The sequence below is a fragment of the Micromys minutus genome, assembly GCF_963924665.1.
Source record: "Micromys minutus genome assembly, chromosome: 24".
NCBI lineage: Eukaryota > Metazoa > Chordata > Mammalia > Rodentia > Muridae > Micromys > Micromys minutus.
Window position 1 is genome coordinate 41,511,435 of NC_137959.1, and position 22,608 is coordinate 41,534,042.

The 22,608-nt window shown below is 47.0% G+C and overlaps 1 protein-coding gene across 1 annotated transcript in view; it reads left to right on the plus strand.

Moving 5' to 3' along the window:
- Positions 1–22,608, plus strand: part of CDH13 (cadherin 13) — a 961,236-nt gene that overhangs the window by 930,225 nt on the left and 8,403 nt on the right. The window contains exons 12-13 of the mRNA XM_080936858.1: positions 18,091–18,324; positions 20,715–20,936. Of these exons, the coding sequence (XP_080792984.1) occupies positions 18,091–18,324; positions 20,715–20,936 (456 nt within the window). The remainder of the gene's footprint in view (positions 1–18,090; positions 18,325–20,714; positions 20,937–22,608) is intronic.

Consider the following 22,608-nt stretch of genomic DNA (forward strand, 5'->3'; position numbering starts at 1 on the left):
GGATTTTTGTCATTTAATGCCCGGGGAAGCTAAATCTCCAAAGTTAATTTTCTGCAGACCAAGAGTGACTCTGGAATATGTGCCCAAAGGCAGTTATAAAATGCCAGGCTTCAAGAAGTGCCAGGTTGGAAGTAGTTGCAAAACTAGAAAGTTCCAACAATACCCATAACCTTTGCTATACAGAGTTGCAGACACAAGGAGAGAGAGGAGCTGGTCCTAACACAGTGAAAAGACTTGAAGATCTAAATCTGGATTAGAGGCAGTCATCTCCCTACCCAGGGAGGGGCACAGTCTTAGGGTTTTACTGCTGTGAACAGATACCATGACCAAGGCAACTCTTATAAGGACAACATTTAACTGGGGCTGGCTTACAGGTTCAGAGGTTCAGTTCATTATCATCAAGGTGTGAGCATGGCAGCATCCAGGCAGGCCTGGTGCAGGAGGAGCTGAGAGTTCTACATCTTCATCTGAAGGCTGCTAGCAGAATACTGACTTCCAGGAAGCTAGGATGAGGGTCTTAAAGCCTATATCCACAGTAACACACCCACTCCAACAAGGCCACACCTTCTAATAGTGCTACTCCCTGGGCCGAGTATATACAAACCATCACAGGCACACAGAAAACTTAAGAGGCTTTTTCATTATGGACTTCCTTTTCTGCATATTTAAAATATTTCATTTAAGTATACCAACACAGGATTGAATGTGGACGTGCACATACATGTGGATTCCCACAGAGGCCAGAAGAGGGTGTTGGATTCCCTGAAACTAGACTCCCAAAGTGGGTTCTGTGAACTAAAATGCACTATGGACCACGCCCTCTCTTCAAGAGAACAGCAAGTGCTCTTCACCACTGAGCTGTCTCTCCAGCCAGCATCTGGTGGACTTCCAAACTACAGTTAAGAAACCTCCTGTGGTCTCACAGGAAATAAGAGAGCAGAGGAATCCATCTAAGTTCTCATTCCCGGTACCTGAAGGTTCCAGGGAGAGGAGATGAACAGAGAGATGGGTGTCTCTTCCAGAGCTGTGTCTCCTGCAGCCATGGGGTTGAACAACCTGAGGCCATGAGTCACACCAGAGCCATGCCAGATTTGACCATGACTAGTTACACCTGAAGCCTGGCCTCCTCACCCAGCTTCACCTACAACCCTGCAGAGGAGGCGGGACCTCAACCTGTCTGGGAAAAGTTCATGGCAGAAAACAGCTAATTCACTCCTATATGTAGTCTTTAACTAATAATCTTCTTATTTATTTATTTATTCTATATAAGTACGCTATAGCATCAGATCTCACAACAGATGTTTGTGAACCACCATGTGGTGGCTGGGATTTGAACTCAGCACCTCTGGGAGAGCAGTCAGTGCTCTTAAATGCTGAGCCATCTCTCCAGCCCAACACAGCAGAGGGTCAGGATCCCTTTGGGAGTCAAACAACCCTTTCACAGGGGTCACTTAGGACCACCAGAAAACATAGATACATTATGACCCATAAAATTACAGTGATGAAGTAGAAACACCAACAGCTTTATGGTCCGGGGATTGCCATAACGTGAGGAGCTGGACTAGGAAGGCTGAGAACCACTGCCTAGAACATCACTGGGCCTACGGAGAAGGATGAATTTGAAACTGATGGTCAAAGGTAGAGGCAGACTCTTGAGAGCAGATATTTGAGACAGCGTGTTCAAGGGCTGGACTGAAAGAAAGGACCCTTGCCCGGAGCTTAGGGTCTGTAGTAAATAATCAAGAGGCCTTTCCAGAACTGAGATGCATCAACCTCCTGAGCTCCGTTCTGCCAGGCATGGATCTAACAGCAGAACCAGTATTTATGATATGGGACCCGAAAAACACCCACATGACACACAGAGTGAAGAATCGGGGTGCTTGAGATGTTAGTGGGGTGTATTCATTTCTTCTCCAATCACGCTCAGCACAAACCTGACAAGATGCAACTTAGTGAAGAATTTGTCTGAGTGGGCGTGGTCCATCATGGCGGAGCAGGCACGGTGACAGGCAACTCCATGACTTTGGAAGTGCGCAATCGCGTGCCTGTATCTCACCACACCGGAAGCAACGCCTGGAAACAGGCTGGAATCCCTAGGACACACTCCCGAAAGACTCCTTCCTCTACATAGACTCCATCTTTGATAGGTTCAACACCTCTCGAAATAGCGCCACCATCTGGGGACCAGGTGTTCAAACACCTTTTGGGACGCCTCTAATCCAAACAGTAACACAGGTGTGCACGCAACCCGAGTCACAGGACAGGGTGTAACGTTGGCCAGGGCAGCTGTTGAAGATACAATCAGGCACGTCCTGAAACGGATGGAAGACATGAGGTTCATCACAGAATGAACTTGAAGGAAACACTTCCCAGGACACATTCAAACCGATGAAGAGTGATCCCGGAGAAGTTCAAAGCAGCGCTCACAAAGCTCCACTTTCCCTTCCGCTCATGCAGAAAAATAAAAATAGCCTCGGCTGTGTTTCTCGTTGCTGTGACGAAATACCTCACACTAGCAACTGAAGGGAGGAAGGGTTTGCTTGGGCTCAAGGGATATAATCGGTCATGGTGAGAGGGCATGGAAGCGCGGCTTTCACACTTATTCACACATAAATAAACGAACAAAGAAGTTATTTAAACATTTCAATGACCTAAGAAGAAATCAAATATTCTTAAATACTCCAATGTTTATGGGGGAAAAATTCTTTGTTGAAATCCTTCCAACTAAGCAAGCTCTGGGCGCAGATGGTTGCTTCATGTTTCCAAACATTTGAGACAGAAGAATACCAATCTCACAGAAACTCTTTCGGAAAGGAGAAGGAGGGGACACTTAGCAACTGTTTTTATGGGATCGTGTTTTAGCTAAAACGTGGCAACGTCTTACAAAAAAAATTAAGATCACAAATCAACCTCACAAGCATAAAGCTTAAAATCCTAAAAATATTAATGATCCCAACAGAAATGATAAAATTACCCTAACACTGGCATTACAGATACATATTAGGGGCTAGAAATATGGCTCAGCAGTTTCAAGCTCTTGGTGACCTTGCAGAGGACCCCTGATTGGTTGCCAGCACCCAGGTAAGGTGGCTCACACTCACCTGTAATTCCAGCTCTAGGGGGATCCAGCACCCTCTTCTGGATTTCATAAGAATTACACGTGGATAAGGGGTAGACAGAAGGGCAGAGAGAGAGAGGGAGGGGGAGAGGATGGAGGGAGGGAGAGAGGAGGGGAGAAGAAGGGGAGAAGGGTTGCATATTGATTCATAATTTAAATATATATATATATAAAGCTAAAATATGTTCTTAATCTGATTTAAGCTCCCAGGCATTACATTGCTCCTGCTTCAGCCAACATCTTGCATTTCCCTGAGACCTGTCATCTTCAGAGCAATGGGGCAGGGTGCAGGGAGGGACCCGCACAGATTATCAGGCTTGGGAATTAAAAGAAATAAAACTCATCTATTCACCAAGACTATCGGTGAATTTAACAAGGTTTTCAGAGCACAGGAAAGCGCAGGAAGGTAGAGTTTTTATTTCTTGAGACAGGGTGTCACTATGTAGCCCTGGAACTGTGTGAATCTGCCTGCCTCCGCCTCCGGATTAAAGGTATGAGCCCCACCATGCCTGGCGGGAAATGGGATTTCTAAGAGATTCAGCATTCGCAGAATGCTGAGCAAAATATAAATGTAAAGGAAGATGTCCAGCTTCTCTACACTGAAGCTAACATTAAAAACCTAAGCGCTTTTTGTGAAGCCAGCTGTGGTGTGGCTTTGTGGGTAAAGCTGTAGAGTTAACATCTGCCACTAGGCTGGAACTACAGTGACTCAAAGAATGGCACATTCAGGTCCTTCATGATGGGTGAGAAGAGTTTACTGGGGGTGACTTACTAAGCAATGGGCAGCTGCTGTGTTCTTCCCCCACCCACCTCTCTCTCTCTCTCTCTCTCTCTCTCTCTCTCTCTCTCTCTCTCTCCCCCCCATGCCCACCTCCCCCACCTAATCCTAGAAGTCGGCACAAAATTGGTTGCAGAGCGCCACCTAGTGTTAAAAATGCCAAGGTGCCCACAGGCTGGTGTAACAGGGAAAGCTGGGAGAAGTTTTTTCTCTTAGCAAGGGTTGTGCTGGTCTCTGAGAACATGGTGGCTGTGGAGTCTGTGCTTTGCTTACTGCCACCTGGCATCCAGAGCAGCTGAGTATCGGCTTTCTGGGAGATGCAGCTACTCTGGATAGAATCCAGCGGCCTACCCTTCCGTCTACAGGAGAGGGGAGGTATACCATGTTTATGGACTGGATGATTTGGGGCTACTGAAACGTCCGTCATTTCTAAACTCACATAAGGACTGAGGCACAATGCCGAACATAATCCCAGTTCCTGGGAGGTGGAAAAATCGACATATTCTGACTGCAGAGTGCGTGTGGAAACTCGGGGAGCTAAAAGTCGCCGAGGCAATCCTGAGAATAAACTGGAAGCCTTGTACCATGTGCCTCCAGACCTGTTGGTAAATGGAAGAGGTTGAAACTCTGTGATATTTGCACAAAGGAATAAACTGGTTGGTGAAATAATGTCCAGAGCAGCAGCGAGCACGGGGCATCGTGTGACTTCTTTGATCAGATTGGCTGGCAGAAGCGGTTTAAGGGAGGGGCAGCTTATGTGGGCTCAGGGTTCTGAGCACACAGCCCAGCATGGCGGAGAATGCCTGGAGTGTGGCATGGCTTCCCCACAGAACCATGTCATAACGCCTTCTCCACACAGTATAGCTCAGGAAAGAAATGCAGGCCCCAGCCTGAGGTGGTCTGGCCTTCAAAGGTCCTGGTGACCTATTTCAACCTGCTAGGCCTCGTGTCCCAAAGTCTGCACCACCTCCCAAAACACAATACAACTGTAGGCCAGATGTTTAAACATCAGAGCCACGGGGAGCATTCCAGACTCAAATCTGATCAGCCACAAATGCTGGGTTCCTGATTATAACATCGGCAATAAAGACAGCCATAGGGCCTGTTCAGTAAATAGTGCTGGGTTAAATAACACATCCCCTCACCTTCTTAAGCCACAGACAGGCATTAACTCTAAACAGGAAAGTGGAATAAAATGTCATTTATAAAAAAAAAAAAAATGTATGAATAAATCCATGTCTTTACTTTAACCAAAGATATTTTGAAAAAGAAATAAAAAAATAAATACAAAATACTAACCACAAAGAAAGATAGATCAGTGCTTCAGAAATAGCTGGGGGGGGGGGGCAGAGGCACTGGCCCCTAAGCTGGACCCGAGTTCTGTACCAGAACCCAAGTGGAAAGAAGCAACTCACAGTCCTCCTCTGACCTCCAGGCCACTATGGCGTGTGCACATACGTGCACACACACATATAACACATATATACACGTATGACACACACATACGCACATCCTGAGAAGATAGAGGATTTTCCCACACAGCTGGTAAAGTAGAAAAACCTGTTTCTCATTCTCACAGAAGCGTGTATAAAAACAGTGAGTGAGTGACTAGCCCGCACCTACTCACAGGAACAGAATGAGTTGCACAATGACGGCATTGAGTGAAAGACTGCATTTTAAAAAGCATCACGGGACGGGCTGGGTGGTGCACGCCTTCAGTGCTCCAGAGGCAGACGTTAATAGAACTCTGTGAGTTTGAAGTTAGCCTGGTCTACAAAGCGAGTCCAGGACAGCCAGGGCTACCCAGAAAAACACGGTCTCAAAAAACAAAAACAAAGAAGCATCACGTGCTGTGTGTCCAGTGTAGATCAGGATGGCAGGCAGGTGAGTCTAATCACGTCGCTTTGCAGACTGCGTGGCCGAGTGAACAGCCTTCCAACTTACATTTACAATACGTGAGCTGGTCTGTCTCAATGAGAGTTTTTAGAATGCACGAGGAGGCCGGGAGGTGGCGGAATAGTGAATGTGCTGCTAATCAATCGGACTGGAGTCTGGATCTCCAGAATCCACGTATAAGCCCAGTGGGGATGCTGACCTGCCTGTAATCCACTGTACTGGCTGGTTTTGTGTCAACCTGACACATGCTGGAGTTATCACAGAGAGAGGAGCCTCCATTGAGTAAACGTCTCTATGAGATCCAGCTGTAAGGCATTTTTTCAACTCGTGATCAAAGGAAGACGGCCCAGCCCATCGTGGGTGGAGCCACCCCTGGGCTGGTGGTCCTGGGTGCTATAAGAAAACAGAAACAGGATCCTTGAACAAGATGGCTAGCCATCAAGAGTTGTCACGTCAGCGGGTTCTGGGTTTGGATGAGAAAGCTTGCCTCAAAGACGAAGGGAGAAGGTGATTGAGGAAGGCTCCCGAGAGCAACCATGGGCCCACACACAGGTGTGCACACACATGCAAATGTGCACAGGCATAAGAAGGGGAGTAACCCATGGTGACAGAGCAAACCACCTTACCCTCTCCCTCAGCACCAGGGAGGGACAGTCCTCTAACAGGCCTGTTCTGTAGAGAAGACAGAAAGAGGAGCTAGCCCTTTGCGGTCTAACGCAGCACGGTCCACATAGCTCTGCGGCTCCAGGTCGGAATGACTACGGCAGGACTAGAGTGTTTTCTCTTAAGTATGTCTTAGCTAGAACTGTGGAGTCTGAGTGGAGTTATATAAAAACACTGACTAGCCCTGGAAGCCGACCTTTGAGCTGCCAGCTTCAGAGCTCACACAGATAGTCTCCCCCGCATCCTGCTTCTTTATGATATGGATGGTGCTGAGAGGAAAGATGGTTTGAGGAGAACTGTATGCCTTTCTTCTTAAACCGTTATCTAGTTAAAAAATTATTTTTAATTATCTGTCCATGTGGGGAGGTAGACAGTAGTGATGTGCACATGAGTGCAGGTACCTATGGTGGCCAGCAGAGGGCACCAGACTCCCTGGAGCTGTTGTGAGCCTCCTGGCATAGGTGTCAGCAACTGAACTCAGGTCCTCAGGAAGAGCAGCAAGCAAGCCCTATTAGCACTCAGCGCTTCTCCGGCCCCTGTTACCCATTTTAATGAGTCTCAAATTACCCAAACAGATCGTTTCCATATAACCAATGTGCTTTTGTTTTGCTAAACCAGACCTTTCATGTTGGCAAGCATTTTGTCTTCAGAGATGACTATTGTCACTTGTCTTATGTGATTCAGATTTTCTGGAAAGGTTAAGATGGTGCCTTCAGAGCACAGAAACATTGGGGAAAGACTTCAGCAGCACAGAGTTACTGCCAGGACTTAGGAAGGGATGAATCATAACTGCGAAGGAAGGTACTGAGCCGGAGAGAGAGTGTTCAGAAATGAGTCAAATGCTGTCCTGTAGGATATGTGAAGACACAGGCCAGAGCAGTCACAGTGAACAAAGACCGAGTCCTGGGATGATGGACTTGCTGCTCGGGTCACCTCCAAGAAGGTCTGGTGTTAGCATTGGGGTCTCCTGTGTACCAAGAACTGCCATGAGCAATTTCTCAAGAAAGGTCTAGAATCCCATTGGAGTATTCGTAGAGGAGGGTTGCTGTACCCTGGGCTATCAGGTCCTGTTCAGGTTCTGCCAGACTGGCCCCCTACTTCCTCCCTGGGAGCCACACCTGTCACACCCCCATTTGGAAATTGTCAAGGTTTAGCCCCTCCACCTCACTTTCGTTAGACAGTCCTCCTTGAAACTGGATCTCACCGAGTCAGCAAAACTAGCTGAGTCACAAACCCCAAGGATCATCCAGTCTCTCCTCTCCTGGAGCTAAGAGTAGAGCCACCATGCCTGGCTTTTCACATAGCTCCAGGGGACATGAATTCAGGTCCTCATACTTGTGTGGCACATGCTTCACCAAAAAGTCTGTCTCTCTGGCCCCAGAGACGGGGTCCTGAAACAGAGCATTAGGCTCCAACAGAGCCAAATGTCCCTGCTTTGCACCAATGCTGTGTGGAGAAGGTAAATATCCCACTTAGATCTTCCTAATGGTGGGCAACATGAAACAGGAAGCTCTTGTCACCTCTGCAGTCTTCCTATGGTCATCAAGAAAGGTCCTGTTTTCCATCGATTTCTATCTGGGGGAATAAGGACTTCATGAGCCCGCCTCATGACCCAGCAACTTGTATAAAGGATGTTTCAGCCCATCCATGAGAAATATGGTGTGATATAAAACTATGCCGGCTAGTTTTATATCCACTTGACTTGACTCATCTGAGAGAAGGAAACCTCAGTTGAGTAAATGCCTCCATGAGATCCAGCTGTAAGGCACTTCCTTAATTAGTGATCAGTAAGGGAGGGCCCAGCCCATGGTGGGTGGTGCCACCCCTGGGCTGGTGGTCCTGGGTGCTATAAGAAAGCAGGCCGAGCAAGCCATGAGGAGCAAGCCAGTCAGCAGCATCCCTCCAAGGCCTCTGCATCAGCTCCTGCCTCCGAGATCCTGATGTTTGAGTTCCTGTCCCAGCTTCCTCTGATGATAAATAGCACTGTGGACATATAAGCTGAATAAACCCTTTCCTCCCCTACTCAGGTCATGGTGTTTCATCACAGCAATAGTAACCCTAACAAAAACAGTTGCCAAGAAGATGAACCAACACAGGTGTGCTTAATGGCTCTAAATTAAAGTGGACTTGACCAAGATACTGGTTTTCATAGGCTAAGCTACATCCCATCCCAGTCTGTCATTCCCCTCAGTCCCCTGTGATGGACAACTGAAGATGGGACTGGTTCCAAAGTGGACTGAAGGAAAATCTAGCTGTGGGGTGGAATGGTTTCGGCACTGCTGAACAAGAGCCCAAACCCTGGGTCAGAGGGAACCGGAACTCCAAAACAGACCTACGTCTGCCGTCATTTCCTTTTCGATCAGCCTGAGACTATGTGGGGGTAACTCACCCCAAAGATTATTCTGGTTGACTCCACCTAAAAGATATTGATATGGATAAAACCAGGTCATCGGTTACGATGGTACCCCAATTAAGCCAACTTAGCGCCCCCTTATTGCGGCTGCTGTGTGAAGCAAGTGAGAAAAGCAAACACCAGCCCCAGTCATCAGCCTTCGAGCTGCCAAAGCACAGGGAAGTATCAATCAGGCTGGAATTGCTGGGTGCAGTTTTGTCACTGAGAAAAATGACTCGGTAAAGTGACTCTTGAGGTCAGGTGATGGAGGAGGAGTGGCCGGAGCTGCGTCGAGTTAGCTCTCCCCTCCAGCTCCCCAGGTGGTGCCAGCCCCTCATTTCAGCCCTGTGACTGCATCTGTGAGACCAAAGGGACTGAAGGTCTCTCTGCCTGTTTTCCCACCTATGTCATGAAGCCAATGCTGACAGCCTGCCAGGTTGTCATAACAAAAGAGAAGTCCGGGACCGGGGAATGGCTCAGTTGAAGAAGCATGAGCCTAAGATCATGATTTCGATCCCCCAACACCCATGTAAAAAGTCCAGGCATGTGTGTGCTTAGAATCCCAGCACAGCTACAGTCGTTAGCTTTGTCAGTTTGACATGATCTAGGATCACCATGAGGAATTTTCTAGATCAGGACGGCCCCTGGGCATGCCTGTGGGGGTTCGTTTTGATTACATTAGTTGAGGTAGAAAGACACACCTCTTGTGGGTTGCACAAATCCCTGGGTTTGGGTTCTGGACCCTGTGAGAGCAAAGGAAGCTTACACACATCCATTCTCTCTGCTCTTGAGTATGGGCATGAAGTGACCGGCCACCCAAAATCCCTGCTGCCTTGACTTTCCACGGCAATGGTCTGTTCCGGTGACGGCCTGTGCCAGTGACTCCTGTGGCTTGGAACTGGAGACATTAAATTGCTTTAGTCAGAGTGTTTTGACAGAACAAAAGAGGCGCCACTAGAACAGCTAGGGAAGGTGGGCGGAGACAGGAGAATCCCTGGGGCTCTCTGGCTGGCCAGTCCAGCCCAATCAAAGAGTCCAAAGTCCTACTGAGAGACCTTGTCTCAGAAGACAAGATAAATGGCTCCTGAGGAGGGACGCCCAGACAGACACACAGAAGCACACACACTAAAAGAAGAACCAGAAACTGATCACCCAGAATGCAGCCTAGGAGATTTAAGTGCACTCCTTGAATGGTTTTTCTAACTCATCATTGTAAGGTCTTCAAGGATGGAGATGCTGTCTGTGACCACCCTGGGAATGAGCTGAGCATTTTTCTCAGGAAATAACGAGCCCCCAAGCCCATCTGGAAAGAAATCAGAAAAACACCTCCTTTTGAGTCAGCATCATCAGGGGCATACCATTGGCTAGTTGGGTAGGAGTAAGCCAGCGGGGCACTCCCACACTTAATAACCAACTACCCTGAATAAAATATTTTCATTCATTTTTACAGCAAAGAAACTGATTGCAATGTGAAAATGCTGTCAGCCACGCCTGTGTGCACCAGCTCAGCTCGCGGCATCTTCGCATCACCCCTCTGCCCGTCCTCCTTGGCGACTTGCAGAGCTTGGTAGCAACACTCACTGCGGGCCATTCTTCCCCATGTCTCTAGCCTCCTCCGCTTCCTGTCAATAGTTCATTGATACAAATGAATACTTCTATCAATATTAATATGATTGACTAATAATAATATTGAAATGATAAGATCCATAGGATAATTGAGATTATCAATGTGAGTGATAGTCTCAAGCCCTTGAAAACCCAGCAGGGCAGATGTGAAACCCTGTCTCTTCAGGTCCACGTGATGATGTGAGTTCTGAGGGGCCTGGAGGCCTCACCAGTACAGCCTCGCAGTCCACAGTTTCCACACAAACAGCCTCACCTCGTACCCGTCCCGTTTAATTTCTTTGCTTTAAAAACTGAATGAAAGTATTCTGTTCGGGGTGGTTGATTATTCCCTTGAGTGTGGGAGGGAATATCAGGGAGATGTCTGCCATGTAAAAGCACATTAATTCATGATTTCCCAGGAACCTACCTTTCAAACCAGGTCTAGGCAGATGTGGAACCAGTGACTAGGACAACTCACTACTTCCCGGCACTTCTCGGAGCTAGCTTCTGGGAGCATTTGTGTGATCCGGACATTGTTGGGCGTGTGTGTGTGTGTGTGTGTGTGTGTGTGTGTGTGTGTGTGTGTGTTGAGATTCATGTAGCCTATCTGACCCTGAATTTGCTATGGAGCTGAGGATGTCCCTGAACTTCTGGTCCTACCATCTCCACTTCCTGAATGCCGGGGTCATAGGTGTGCACTCCACACCTGGTTTGAGATTCATGTAGCCTATCTGACCCTGAATTTGCTATGGAGCTGAGGATGTCCCTGAACTTCTGGTCCTACCGTCTCCACTTCCTGAATGCTGAGGTCATAGGTGTGCACTCCACACCTGGTTTTATTCTGTATCCATGAAACCAGCCCACCCAACCAACCCAGGTTCCCTGTTCATCTAAAAGAGATGCATTCGGGGTCTCATACACTAGGGATCCTGCCCCCATGTGTAAATCTGGTCTCTTGCATGCAAATGCTGACAGCAGACTTGTCTGTAACAGGCTAAAACCGAAAACCCCAAACACCCATCAGCAGTGAGCACAGACACCGTGTGGTTTATCCACATAGTGGCGTATGATTCCGCCATCAAAAAGGCAATGTGCTGGAATAGGCTTCGACATGGATGAGCCTCAGAAACACAACATTACGAAAAATAAGACTCGAAGAAGGTCACATACTGGCTGGAGAGATGCTTCAGCAGTTAAGAGCACCGGCTGCTCTTGCAGAGGACTTCACAAGTTCCCCGCACCAACATGGCAGCTCACAGCCCTCTGTAACTCCAGTTTGGGGAAATCTAACGCCCTCTTCTGGCCTCCACAGATATTGCATGCATGTGGTGCACAGACATGCATGCTTATAAAAAAAACATGCATATGAAATAACTTTTAAGATTGCATACTACCTATTTAACTTATGTGAAATGTCTGGGATGGATCATAAGAAAGTAGGCTGGCAATTGCCCGGGGCCAGCAGTGGGTACTAGAGAATTAGCGCAAGGGTCTCTTCTTGGGGACAATGAAGGTGCTTTAGAATCAGAGTGTGGAGTGTGGCCCTGGTTACATGATCGTAAATTTACTAGAAAATCAATTTGTTGTAAAAATCAGTGAAGGCTGAGAGAAAATGGAATGGTGTGGAATTTTTTTAAAAACTGCCTCTAATTTTGGGTCTAACATTTCCTTTCTGGTTATTATAACCCTCATGGTTATTGTAAAGAAAATTAGAAGCAGAGGAAGGTATTATTTTAATGTTCATTACCCAGAGAGATAATCGCCACTTGGGTTTTAATATATCCCCTCTGATCTTCCTCCAGCCATGTATACGTTTTAGAATTAGGCTCATGCTATGTTTTCTGCTCTGTGTATCACCATAAAGCTTATACATGTTCCTAGGTAACGGAGCCGACCGGGGGAAAAGCCTGGTTTTGGGGGAGTGAGAAATATCCTGTTTGGCTAAAAATTTTTAAAACATGTCATGTTTGTTTGTTTGTTTGTTTAATGAGCTGGTGCTATATCTCTATAGTGACACATTCACCTAGAACAAAGGAAGCCTTGGGTTCCACCCCCACCACCAAGGAGAAAAAGACAGACTTGCTGGGCATGGTGATGCCCTCTTAAAATCCCAGATCTTAGGATATAGGGGCAGCGGGATCTATGGCCTGTGGTTAGGCTCGGCTATATAGTGAGTTCAAAACCAACTTGTGCCAAGGGAGACCTGCTCAAAAAGGAAGAGGAGGAAGAAGAGGGATGGAGGAAGGAAGAGAAGGGTGGGGGAGGGAGCCCATGCCTGCTTCTCACTACAAGCTTCTCCCCTCCCCCCTGAAGATAAGGCCCCTTTTTTAGGGATTAGATTTCCCCAAGTTTAGGATTTCTGTTTGATTTCATACCTTAAATTGGATCCTGTAAAAATAAACACTCTGACATAGATAGTAAAGGACAGCTCCAGGCACAGTGACACATGGTCATTATCCCAGTGAAAAAGATCTGGTTTCCATGCCTGCTTTCTAAGCCAACACTGGCTCCATGCACAACTCACACCCCACTGTTACTTAAAGGGAACATGCATACAGCTTGAGAACCATCCACGGTTGCTAAGCAACTCCATCTGATGGACAGTAATAGTGAAGGTGTCAGCTCATGACCCATGAGACTCACTAGGCCTGGCCTTGGCACCAGCTCCAGCCATGGGGGAAACAATGTCACAGTGTGTGTCCCTAATGTGCTGTCAGTTAAGTTAGACAGTGGGAACGGGAAGCTTAAAAACCCCAACTATGTATAGAATAACTTAGCCTAGTGCCATGATTGTTTGGCGGGGGAGGGGGATGTGTGAGATTTAGAGGTTGGAGAGAGGTGGTGGCCCAAAGGCTAAGAGAGTGTGTTGCTCTTGAAAAAAATAACAGTTCAATTCTCAGCACTGGTATCAGGCCGCTCACAGACACCCGTAACTCCAGCCTCGGGAGACCAGAAGCCCTCTTCTGGCTTCTGTGGGCATTGCCTTCACATATGCACACACATACAGACATACACATGCACATACGTAAAAATGAAACAAACAATAATGAGATGGTTTGCTCGAGGGACCCCAAAATACTCAGACTCATAAAGGCAGAAAGTGGGGTGGGGCTACCAAGGATCTGGAAGGGGTTTGGTGGGCCAACTGTTCAGTTGCTGATACAGGTTCAGTGCAGAAAGGGAAGGAAGTTCCAATGGCAAGGGGGTAAATTTTAATCAAATTTAAATGGTCAGAACAAAAGCTTTTCAAGAGAAGACACTGGGCTGGAGAGACGGCTCAGCGGTTAAGAGCACTGACTGCTCTTCCAGAGGTCCTGAGTTCAAATCCCAGCAACCACATGGTGGCCCACAACCATCTGTCATGGGATCTGATGCCTTCTTCTGGTGTGTCTGAAGACAGCTACAGTGTACTTATATATAATAAATAAACAAACAAACAAATTTATGAGAGAGAGAGAGAGAGAGAGAGAGAGAGAGAGAGAGAGGAGACACTGTACAGATGAGACTCAGTAGGTCCACAGGAGCCCATGCTGACCTCTCTGCTTGGCACTTACAGCCCTCTGTTCATCTACTGTGCGGTGTTGAAAGCAGCCATGTGCCTCTGGAATGAGGGTCAATCAATCCAGAAACCCCTGCACCCAGTCAAACCCCAACCCACACTCAGGGCTGGATTTTTGGTTTCGGTTTTTTTTTTTTTTTTTTTTTTCAATGTGAACACTGGCTTCCTCTATGAGAGCTGCACAAGTCTGAATCAATCATAGTCCATCCTGTGTGGTTGGCTCCTTTCTGGTTCAGGATTCTTGGCTCATTGCTGGTCTGCCGGGAACATATCCTGGTTGGCTGGCATGGTGCTGGTCCGCCATGTATGTATTCTGGGTGGGCGGCTCAAACTAAGGGTTTTTTTTTTTCCGGTTGAAATGGAAAGTCCATGAAGATGAGAGACCGTCCTAAATAAGTTTGAGTTCTTAGACTTGTCACAAAGCTGTCCCACAGGCGCTGGAGGCTGTTGGTGAAGAAAAAAAAATGGCAGTAGCTAAATGTCTTCTAAAAAAAAAAAAAAGAATATCCAGAAGCCCCAGGACTTTGGGTTATTACTGGAGCCAAACAGGCAGAACACCGTACCTGAATATCTCTGAACTTTGGATGTAACCTGGGTCCGTCCCAGACATACAGACTAAGGAAGTGGTGGCTCAGCTGGTGACAGCACTGTGCTGTTGTCATGCAAGCCTGACCTCCTGAGTGCAGTCCAGAAACCACAGCAGAGAGAGAACCAACTCTCAGAAGTTGTCCTTTGACCTCCACGTGTGTGCTATAGCAAAAGTGCAGGTACACACACACACACACTCCATACACCACACCATACATACACACACACACACACATACTCCATACACCACACCATACATACACACACACATACTCCATACACCACACCATACATACACACACACACACCATACACCACACCATACATACCACAACACACAAACACACACACACATACACACTTCATACACCACATCATACATACCACACCACACATACACACACACACACAAACACTCCATACACCACACTATACATACCACACCACACACACACACACACTCCATACACCACACCATACACACACTCCATACACCACACCATACCCACCACACCACACACACACACACACACACACTCCATACACCACACCATACCCACCACACCACACAAACACACACACTCCTTACACCACACCATACATACCACACACACACATACACACTCCATACACCACACCATACCCACCACACCACACACACACACTCCATATACCACACCATACCCACCACACCATACCCACCACACACACACACACACACACACACACACACACACTCCATACACCACACCATACCCACCACACCACACAAACACACACACTCCTTACACCACACCATACATACCACACACACACATACACACTCCATACACCACACCATACCCACCACACCATACCCACCACACACACACACACACACACACACACACACACAGTAATAAATAAAACACAATGAATTTAAAATAGCATTCACTAGAAAGGCAGGCTAGGACTTGTAGAAAAAGATTTTGGCTCACCCAGTGTTTTCTTCTCACCCAAAGAAACAAGCTCTTTCTACTGACTTAGAAAAAGACATCACCAGCTGGGGGCAATAACACATGGGAAATTGAAGACAGTCCTGTAATTAAGTTCATGAGAGGCCGATTCTTCTGGCCATATTTCAAACACCCGTAATGTCTTCTCATCCATTCTGCCCAAACGACTTTACTTCATAATATATTCAGAGCAAGAGGGAAAAAAATATATATGTAATGGATTCTTCCGAGATATTCAATTAGTTCAATAAAAAGAGGGAAATAATTTTTCAGCAAAGAACTTTAGCCAAACGGCTGAAGCTGACAGTGAAAAACTGGCTGTGAAGAAATTCTGTGTTTCTTTGAAGTTGTTCTAACAAAAGTTGGTGATGCGCCCCCCGTGAGGAAGAGCCCACCTGGTGATTAATCACCCACAATCCTGTTCCATTGTTTGTGTGAATGTTCATTCTGCATCTGACTTTGGGCGCTGACACATTTCTATTCCCAGCGGGCCAGGGAAGGCTCTTGATTTCTGCTGCTCAGAGCTCGCTCTGCCTCTCCCTTCAAGACGATTTCTTCCCCAACAATGGGAAACCAAACAGCACAAAGCAAGACATGTTGGGAACCTTCTCCTTGCACGGCCCCATAGCTTCTCCTTACTTATGGTGGATGCGGGATTTCCTTTTGATTTTTCTTTTCTTACGAATGCAGACAGTTGAAGCAAGACTCACCCTGTAACCCAGGCCAGTCTCAGACTCTGCGGGCTAGTTTTATGTGGGCTGTACAAAAGCGGTAGTGGCCTTAGAGGAGGGAACTGAGAGAATGATGCCATCGGATTGGCCTACGTGTGAGCCTGTGGTGCATTGCTTTTTTATTGATTGGTGATTGAAATGGAGGAGCCCAGCCCACTGTGGGTGGGGCCACCCCTGGGCTGGTGGTCCTGGGGTCTAAAGGAAACCTTTTAGACTGAGCAAGCCATGAGGAGCAAGCCAGTAAACAGCACCCCTCTATGACCTCTGCATCAGCTCCTGCCTCCAGGATCCTGACTTCCCTCGGTGATGGACTAGAACTGCAAGATAAAGGAATCCTTTCCTCCCCAAGTTCATTTTGATCATGGTGTCTTACCACAACAAAAGAACCCTAACTGAGACATCGTGATCCTCCTGCCTCAGCCTTCCAGATCATTTCCTTACCTTGTAGTTCAGTTCCCCGTGTTCTCTCCAAAGCTCTGTCTTTAAGCGTCAGGAGTCTTACAGGCGACCACTAGCATTCTGACTTCCCAGAAAAGTTTCTAACTCAGCTCCACCATTTCTCCTGAGCACTATACTTCTGCACAGTGTCCTAAGTCTAAGGGGCCATTAACACAAGCATAGCAGAACTGGTGGTCCCTCGGCAGCCTTTGCTGTTCCTCTGATGGCCTCACCAAGACAAGGCATTTTCCCTATGCAAATTACGCATACTGTGTCCCTCTTAATCCACTGTGGGGATTCTCCTATATATACAGCTGCGTGGTGTCTATCAATGAGTCAGATCAGGTTGTTCCACGGCCCACTTCTTTAAAAAGCATTTATCTTTATGAACATGGCTGGTTTGCCTGTATATGGTCTTCCATCATGTGCATGCAGTACACAGGGCAGCCAGAAGAGGGCGGAATATTCCTTGGAAATGGAGTTATTGAATCCCGAGACCATGTGGGTGCTAGGAATAGAACTTGGGTCTTTTAAAAGAGCAGCTAGGGCTTTTAATGACTACGCCATCTCTCCAGCCCCACGACTCCCTTTTAAAACCTCTGGCAGTAGACAGGAGAGATGGCTAAGAGGTTAAAGGGGCTTGCTGCCAAATCTGATGACCTGAGTTCAATACCTGGGACCCACAAGGTGGAAGGAGAGAACTGACTCCCACAAGTTGTCCTCTGACTTGCACAAGTATGTACCTGTGCTCACGTGCATGTGCACACACACACACACACACACACACACACACACGGGGTGTAATAAAAAGTGATTGTAAATATTTGCATCAAGCCACCACCATCAATAAAGTACCGTGATTTAATAGGGACGTCTGACCCTTATGGGAAGAGGAGAAATGCACATGCTTACGATTTGCAGCCCACAAATTGGCGCTAACTTTTCTAAGTGACCATCGGAAACCGAGTTTGGTGGCATGTGCCTATAATCCCAGCAGTCAGAAAGATAGGGCAGGAAGATTGTCACTTGGAGGCCAGACTGACCTACAGAGTAAGGCACTATCTCCAAAACCCAATGGCTTGGGGGAGGGGTGGAGACGTGATTCAGTTGTAAAGCACTTGGCTTGCATGTGTGGCTAGTCTGGGATTCCACTACCCAGGAAGCTGAGGCAGGAGGATCACAGATTCAAGGACAGAACAGATACGTGTCCTCTTTTGCTGTCAGCCCAGTTGAAACTGTTATAGATGACGGTGTGGGTCACAGAAAGTGACCTGGTAGACCAAAGTCCTGCCTCAGCAATGACTCGCCAGCACCTCCTTTCCCACAGGCAACCCTCCTGCGACTGGCACCGGGACTCTGCTGATCACCCTGGAGGACGTTAATGACAACGCTCCTGTCATTTACCCAACGGTGGCAGAGGTCTGTGATGATGCCAAAAACCTCAGTGTGGTCATTCTGGGGGCCTCAGACAAGGACCTTCACCCCAATACAGACCCCTTCAAGTTCGAGATCCATAAACAGGCCGTCCCTGATAAAGTCTGGAAGATTTCCAAAATCAACAGTAAGTCGGAGACTGCAAATGGCCATCTTTGGTTCATTCAGTTTGAACTTCTGTTCTCCTTCCCATAGATTCTCACAGGGGATTTCAGGGGGGGGTGTGTGGGTGTGTGCATGTGTGTGTGTGTGTATGTATTACTATGTGTATATAACTGTATGTGCATGTGTGTATGTTACTATGTGTATATAACTGTGTATGTGCGTGTGTGTATTATTACTATGTGTATATAACTGTGTATGTGTGTGTGTATTATTATGTGCATATAACTGTGTATGTGTGTGTGTATTATTATGTGCGTATAACTGTGTATGTGCATGTGTGTATTACTATGTGTGTATAACTGTGTATTACTATGTGTGTATAACTGTGTGTGTGTATGTCCCTGTGATTGGGTGTAAGCATGGCTGTTCTGCCATATGTTTCTTCCTTTTTCTTTTCTTCACCTCAGGCAGCACGCCCTCATTCTAGTGACTAGTGTCCCCGGCACTCCCTGGGCCATTTGATGTTCATTGTGTTTCTACCAGAATGTCCAGTTAGAAACCCGTTCTTTGTCCTTCCTCTTCCCTGTTTACTTTAATTAAACACAAGAATAGACAAACAGACCTATAGATAATAGGTGACAGATAAATTGACAGATGATTTATAGATGGATAAACAGATAGATAATAGATAATAGAGGTAGATAATAGATTGATTAGTTGATTGATCTATGGGTAGGAAATAGATAAATAGATGATAGAGATAGATAGAAAATAGATAGATAGGTAGAAAGACAGACAGAAAGATGATAAATAATAGATAAATAGGTGATAGAGTTAGATAATATATAGGTAACAGACATGTAGATATATATATAGTTGTTAGATGTTAGATACATACATACATACATATATACATGCATATATATATACATACATACATGCATGCATGCATACATACATGCATACATACATATATACATGCATACATACATACATACATACATATATACATGCATATATACATACATACATACATATATACATGCATATATACATACATGCATACATACATATATACATGCATATATATACATACATACATTCATACATATATACATGCATATATACATACATACATTCATAGATGAGTGCACACAGGACTAGAGAAATGAAAGGCTCAGTAACTAAGCACTTCCTGCTCTTACAGAACCCATGTCAGGGATTTCACAGTTTCCTGTGACTCCAGGTTAAGACACCTGATACCCTCTCTGGCCTCTGAGAGCACCTCACACACACACACATACAGTCATACACATACACACATATATACACACACATACACAAACACACACATGTACACACACATATACACACATATACAGTCATACACATACATATACATACACACATATATACACACATACACACACAAACACACACATGTACACACACACATAAATTAAAAAAAAATAAATTCTGAGAGAGAGTGAAAAAAATGCCCTTGCCATGTACCCCAGGTCAGCCTTGCGCTTTTGACAATCCTCCTGCCTCAGCTTCTCAGGGTGTGAGGACTAGAGGCATGTGTCACAACTGTCCATTCCCATACATTCTTTCTTTGGAATGGTGCTGAGCAGAGGCCAGAAGCAGAGCCTCTGCCTTGCCGAGCAAGGCTTCCTGTTCTCAAGCCTCTCCTGGCTCCACTGTCTCTGATGGGGCTCCATTCCCTCTGCCTCTCGGCAGGACTTTGTTAGGTCTCTGGCCCGCCTCCTTCCCTTAGAGAGTCTGAAGTTCCCAATGGCCCTCGACTGCACACTACAGGCATCCTCCTACTTGACTCAGCCTTGCTGGTGGCCCTGGTCTTCATCGCTGGCTTTGATGCTATAGTCATGTGCTCCTGGCCCATGATGACTGTCACAAGCCACCTCTCTCCCCCTGCCTTTCCATGTGGGTGGGTAGAATTAGAAACATAACCCACCACTGACCAAGGCCCGACTAATTACGAAGCACTTTTGATTCCTGCTGTCCCGCCCACTTCCTCCCCAGAGTGAACTGAGTCTGCCTTGTGTTCAGTGATTTACTTCTCCCGCTACGAGTGCCCCTCAGAGTTCACTTTTTGCCCCAGTGACAGAATGGGGCGGTGGCGGAGGATGAGACCGAGTTGTACAATTAGGCATAGAAATTTCTATCCACGAAAATCTAGAGTCTGTCCTTACAGCACCAAATTACAGGCCACGTCATTCATCCCACGCAGCCCGTTCCCACCGAGTGTGTCTCACTTGGTGTTCACAGATTTCATTCTGACACACCTGTGACTGTGCACACCGTGGCTTCTGTGCACACCAAGGCCCCAGACCCTCATTCCGCTTCTAGCAGAGGGCTTCTCCTCTCACGCAAGGTCTTCCTGTCTTGCAGACACCCACGCCCTGGTGAGCCTTCTTCAGAATCTAAACAAGGCAAACTACAACCTGCCCATCATGGTGACCGATTCAGGGAAGCCACCCATGACGAACATCACAGACCTCAGGGTGCAGGTGTGCTCTTGCAAGAACTCCAAAGTGGACTGCAACGCGGCGGGGACCCTGCACCTCAGCCTCAGCTTGCTGCTGCTCTTCTCGCTCCTCAGCATCTTGTCAGGTAAGTCGGCCAGGCTCCGACACGCTTGCGTGCGCACCCACGAGCTTCACCACATGGCCCCTGACTCTCCCATATGTCTTCCCAAAGATGTCTGTCTCGCACATCTTTAGCTGGTGTCCTCGTGGTTGGAACTCTCACTTGTAAAACTGTTCCGGCCAGTGTCTTAAAGGCATCTGGGTGGTCTCCTGCCAGCCGAAGGAGATGTTGAAAGAAGCTCTGCTCTTTTGCAAACCCGGCGACAAGCAAAATCTCCTATCGATGCCACGCGCCTGCAGCTAAATGCACCAAAATTGGCCAACTGGTCTTCTATGGGCGCGAGCTAGTCCTGTCCTGCTTTGGATGCCAAAGTCCTACGCAGGCTCATGTGTTGGTGCACTTGGACCCCAGCTGTTTGCTACTGTTTGCGGTGGGACCTATCTGAAAGAAATGGGTTGCCTGGGAGGAGGCAGAGCTTGAGGGTTATGCCCTGTTCCCGCTCCCAGCAAGAGCCCTCTGCTTCCTGGTTGGCCCTGGTAACAATGCTGCTGCGGCTGCTGCAGGCTGAGCCCTGGGTGGCGCCTTCCCTGATAGTCAACATCCTCTAAATTGTGAGCCTAAATAAGCCCCTCCCTCTTCCCCTGAGTTATTTCTCCGGAGGTATTTTGGTCTCAGTAAGGGAGAAAGGTAACTCACGCAAAACACTTCCAAGAGTTTCAGATGGACAGAGATGGAAGTTGGGCTATGGGAAAATACGTTTTTCCCAACCGTGTGCTCAACCCAAACCCACAGGAAGAAGGGCCCTGAAGGTGAGGTATCGAGGAGGAGGACCAGGAATGAGGAATAGAGATGACAAAGCTGGGACCAGGAGGATCCCTGTGCCATGCAGGTTTATTAAATGCAGCATCCTAGCCGCTGTGTGTAAGGGGAGGGAGTCGAGGTCCTTGGAGGTCTGAATCAGAGACTGCTGGCAAAGAGAACACAGGGGACCTCAGACTTGACCCAGAAGCCTTAGGCCTGATAACCATAGACCTTCAGAGCTCACAGGAACAGAAACCTTAACTCCTTCGAAGCCCCAGCTCCAGAATGAACCTTACCAGGTCTACTCCTGAACAAGAACAGAAAGGTGTTTCCTTTGTTCTTTTATCAGGGCTTCTAAGAAAGCCTTGGACCAGTCTGGCCCCTAGCATTTAAATGATTTAGTGTTGTTATTTGGCCTTTAATCCCAGCACTCAGAAAGCGAAGGCAGGCAGATCTCTATGAAAGACCAGCATAGTCTACATAAGTTCCAGGCCAGCCGAGGTCATGCAGTGCGACGCTGTTTCTAAAAAAATAAGGAGGAAGGAAGAAAATAGTATTTATAACTCAAGCTTCCTTTCAGGAACTATGAAATAGTTATTACCTGGAGAGGTAATAACTCTGGTACAATGACATATCACTTTGAGAAAGATTTATTGGAACGATGTCTTCGTTGGGGCTTTACTGCTGTGAGGAGACACTATGACCACGGCAACTCTTCTAAAGGAAAATATTTAATTGGGGCTGGTTTACAATTTCAGAGGTTTAATCCGTTATCATCATGGTGGGAAACGCAGCAGCATGCACGCAGATCTGGTGCTGGAAAAGGAGCTGAGAGTTCTACCCACATCTTGATCCGCAGGCAATAGGAGGCTGTGTGCCAAATTAGACCTAACTT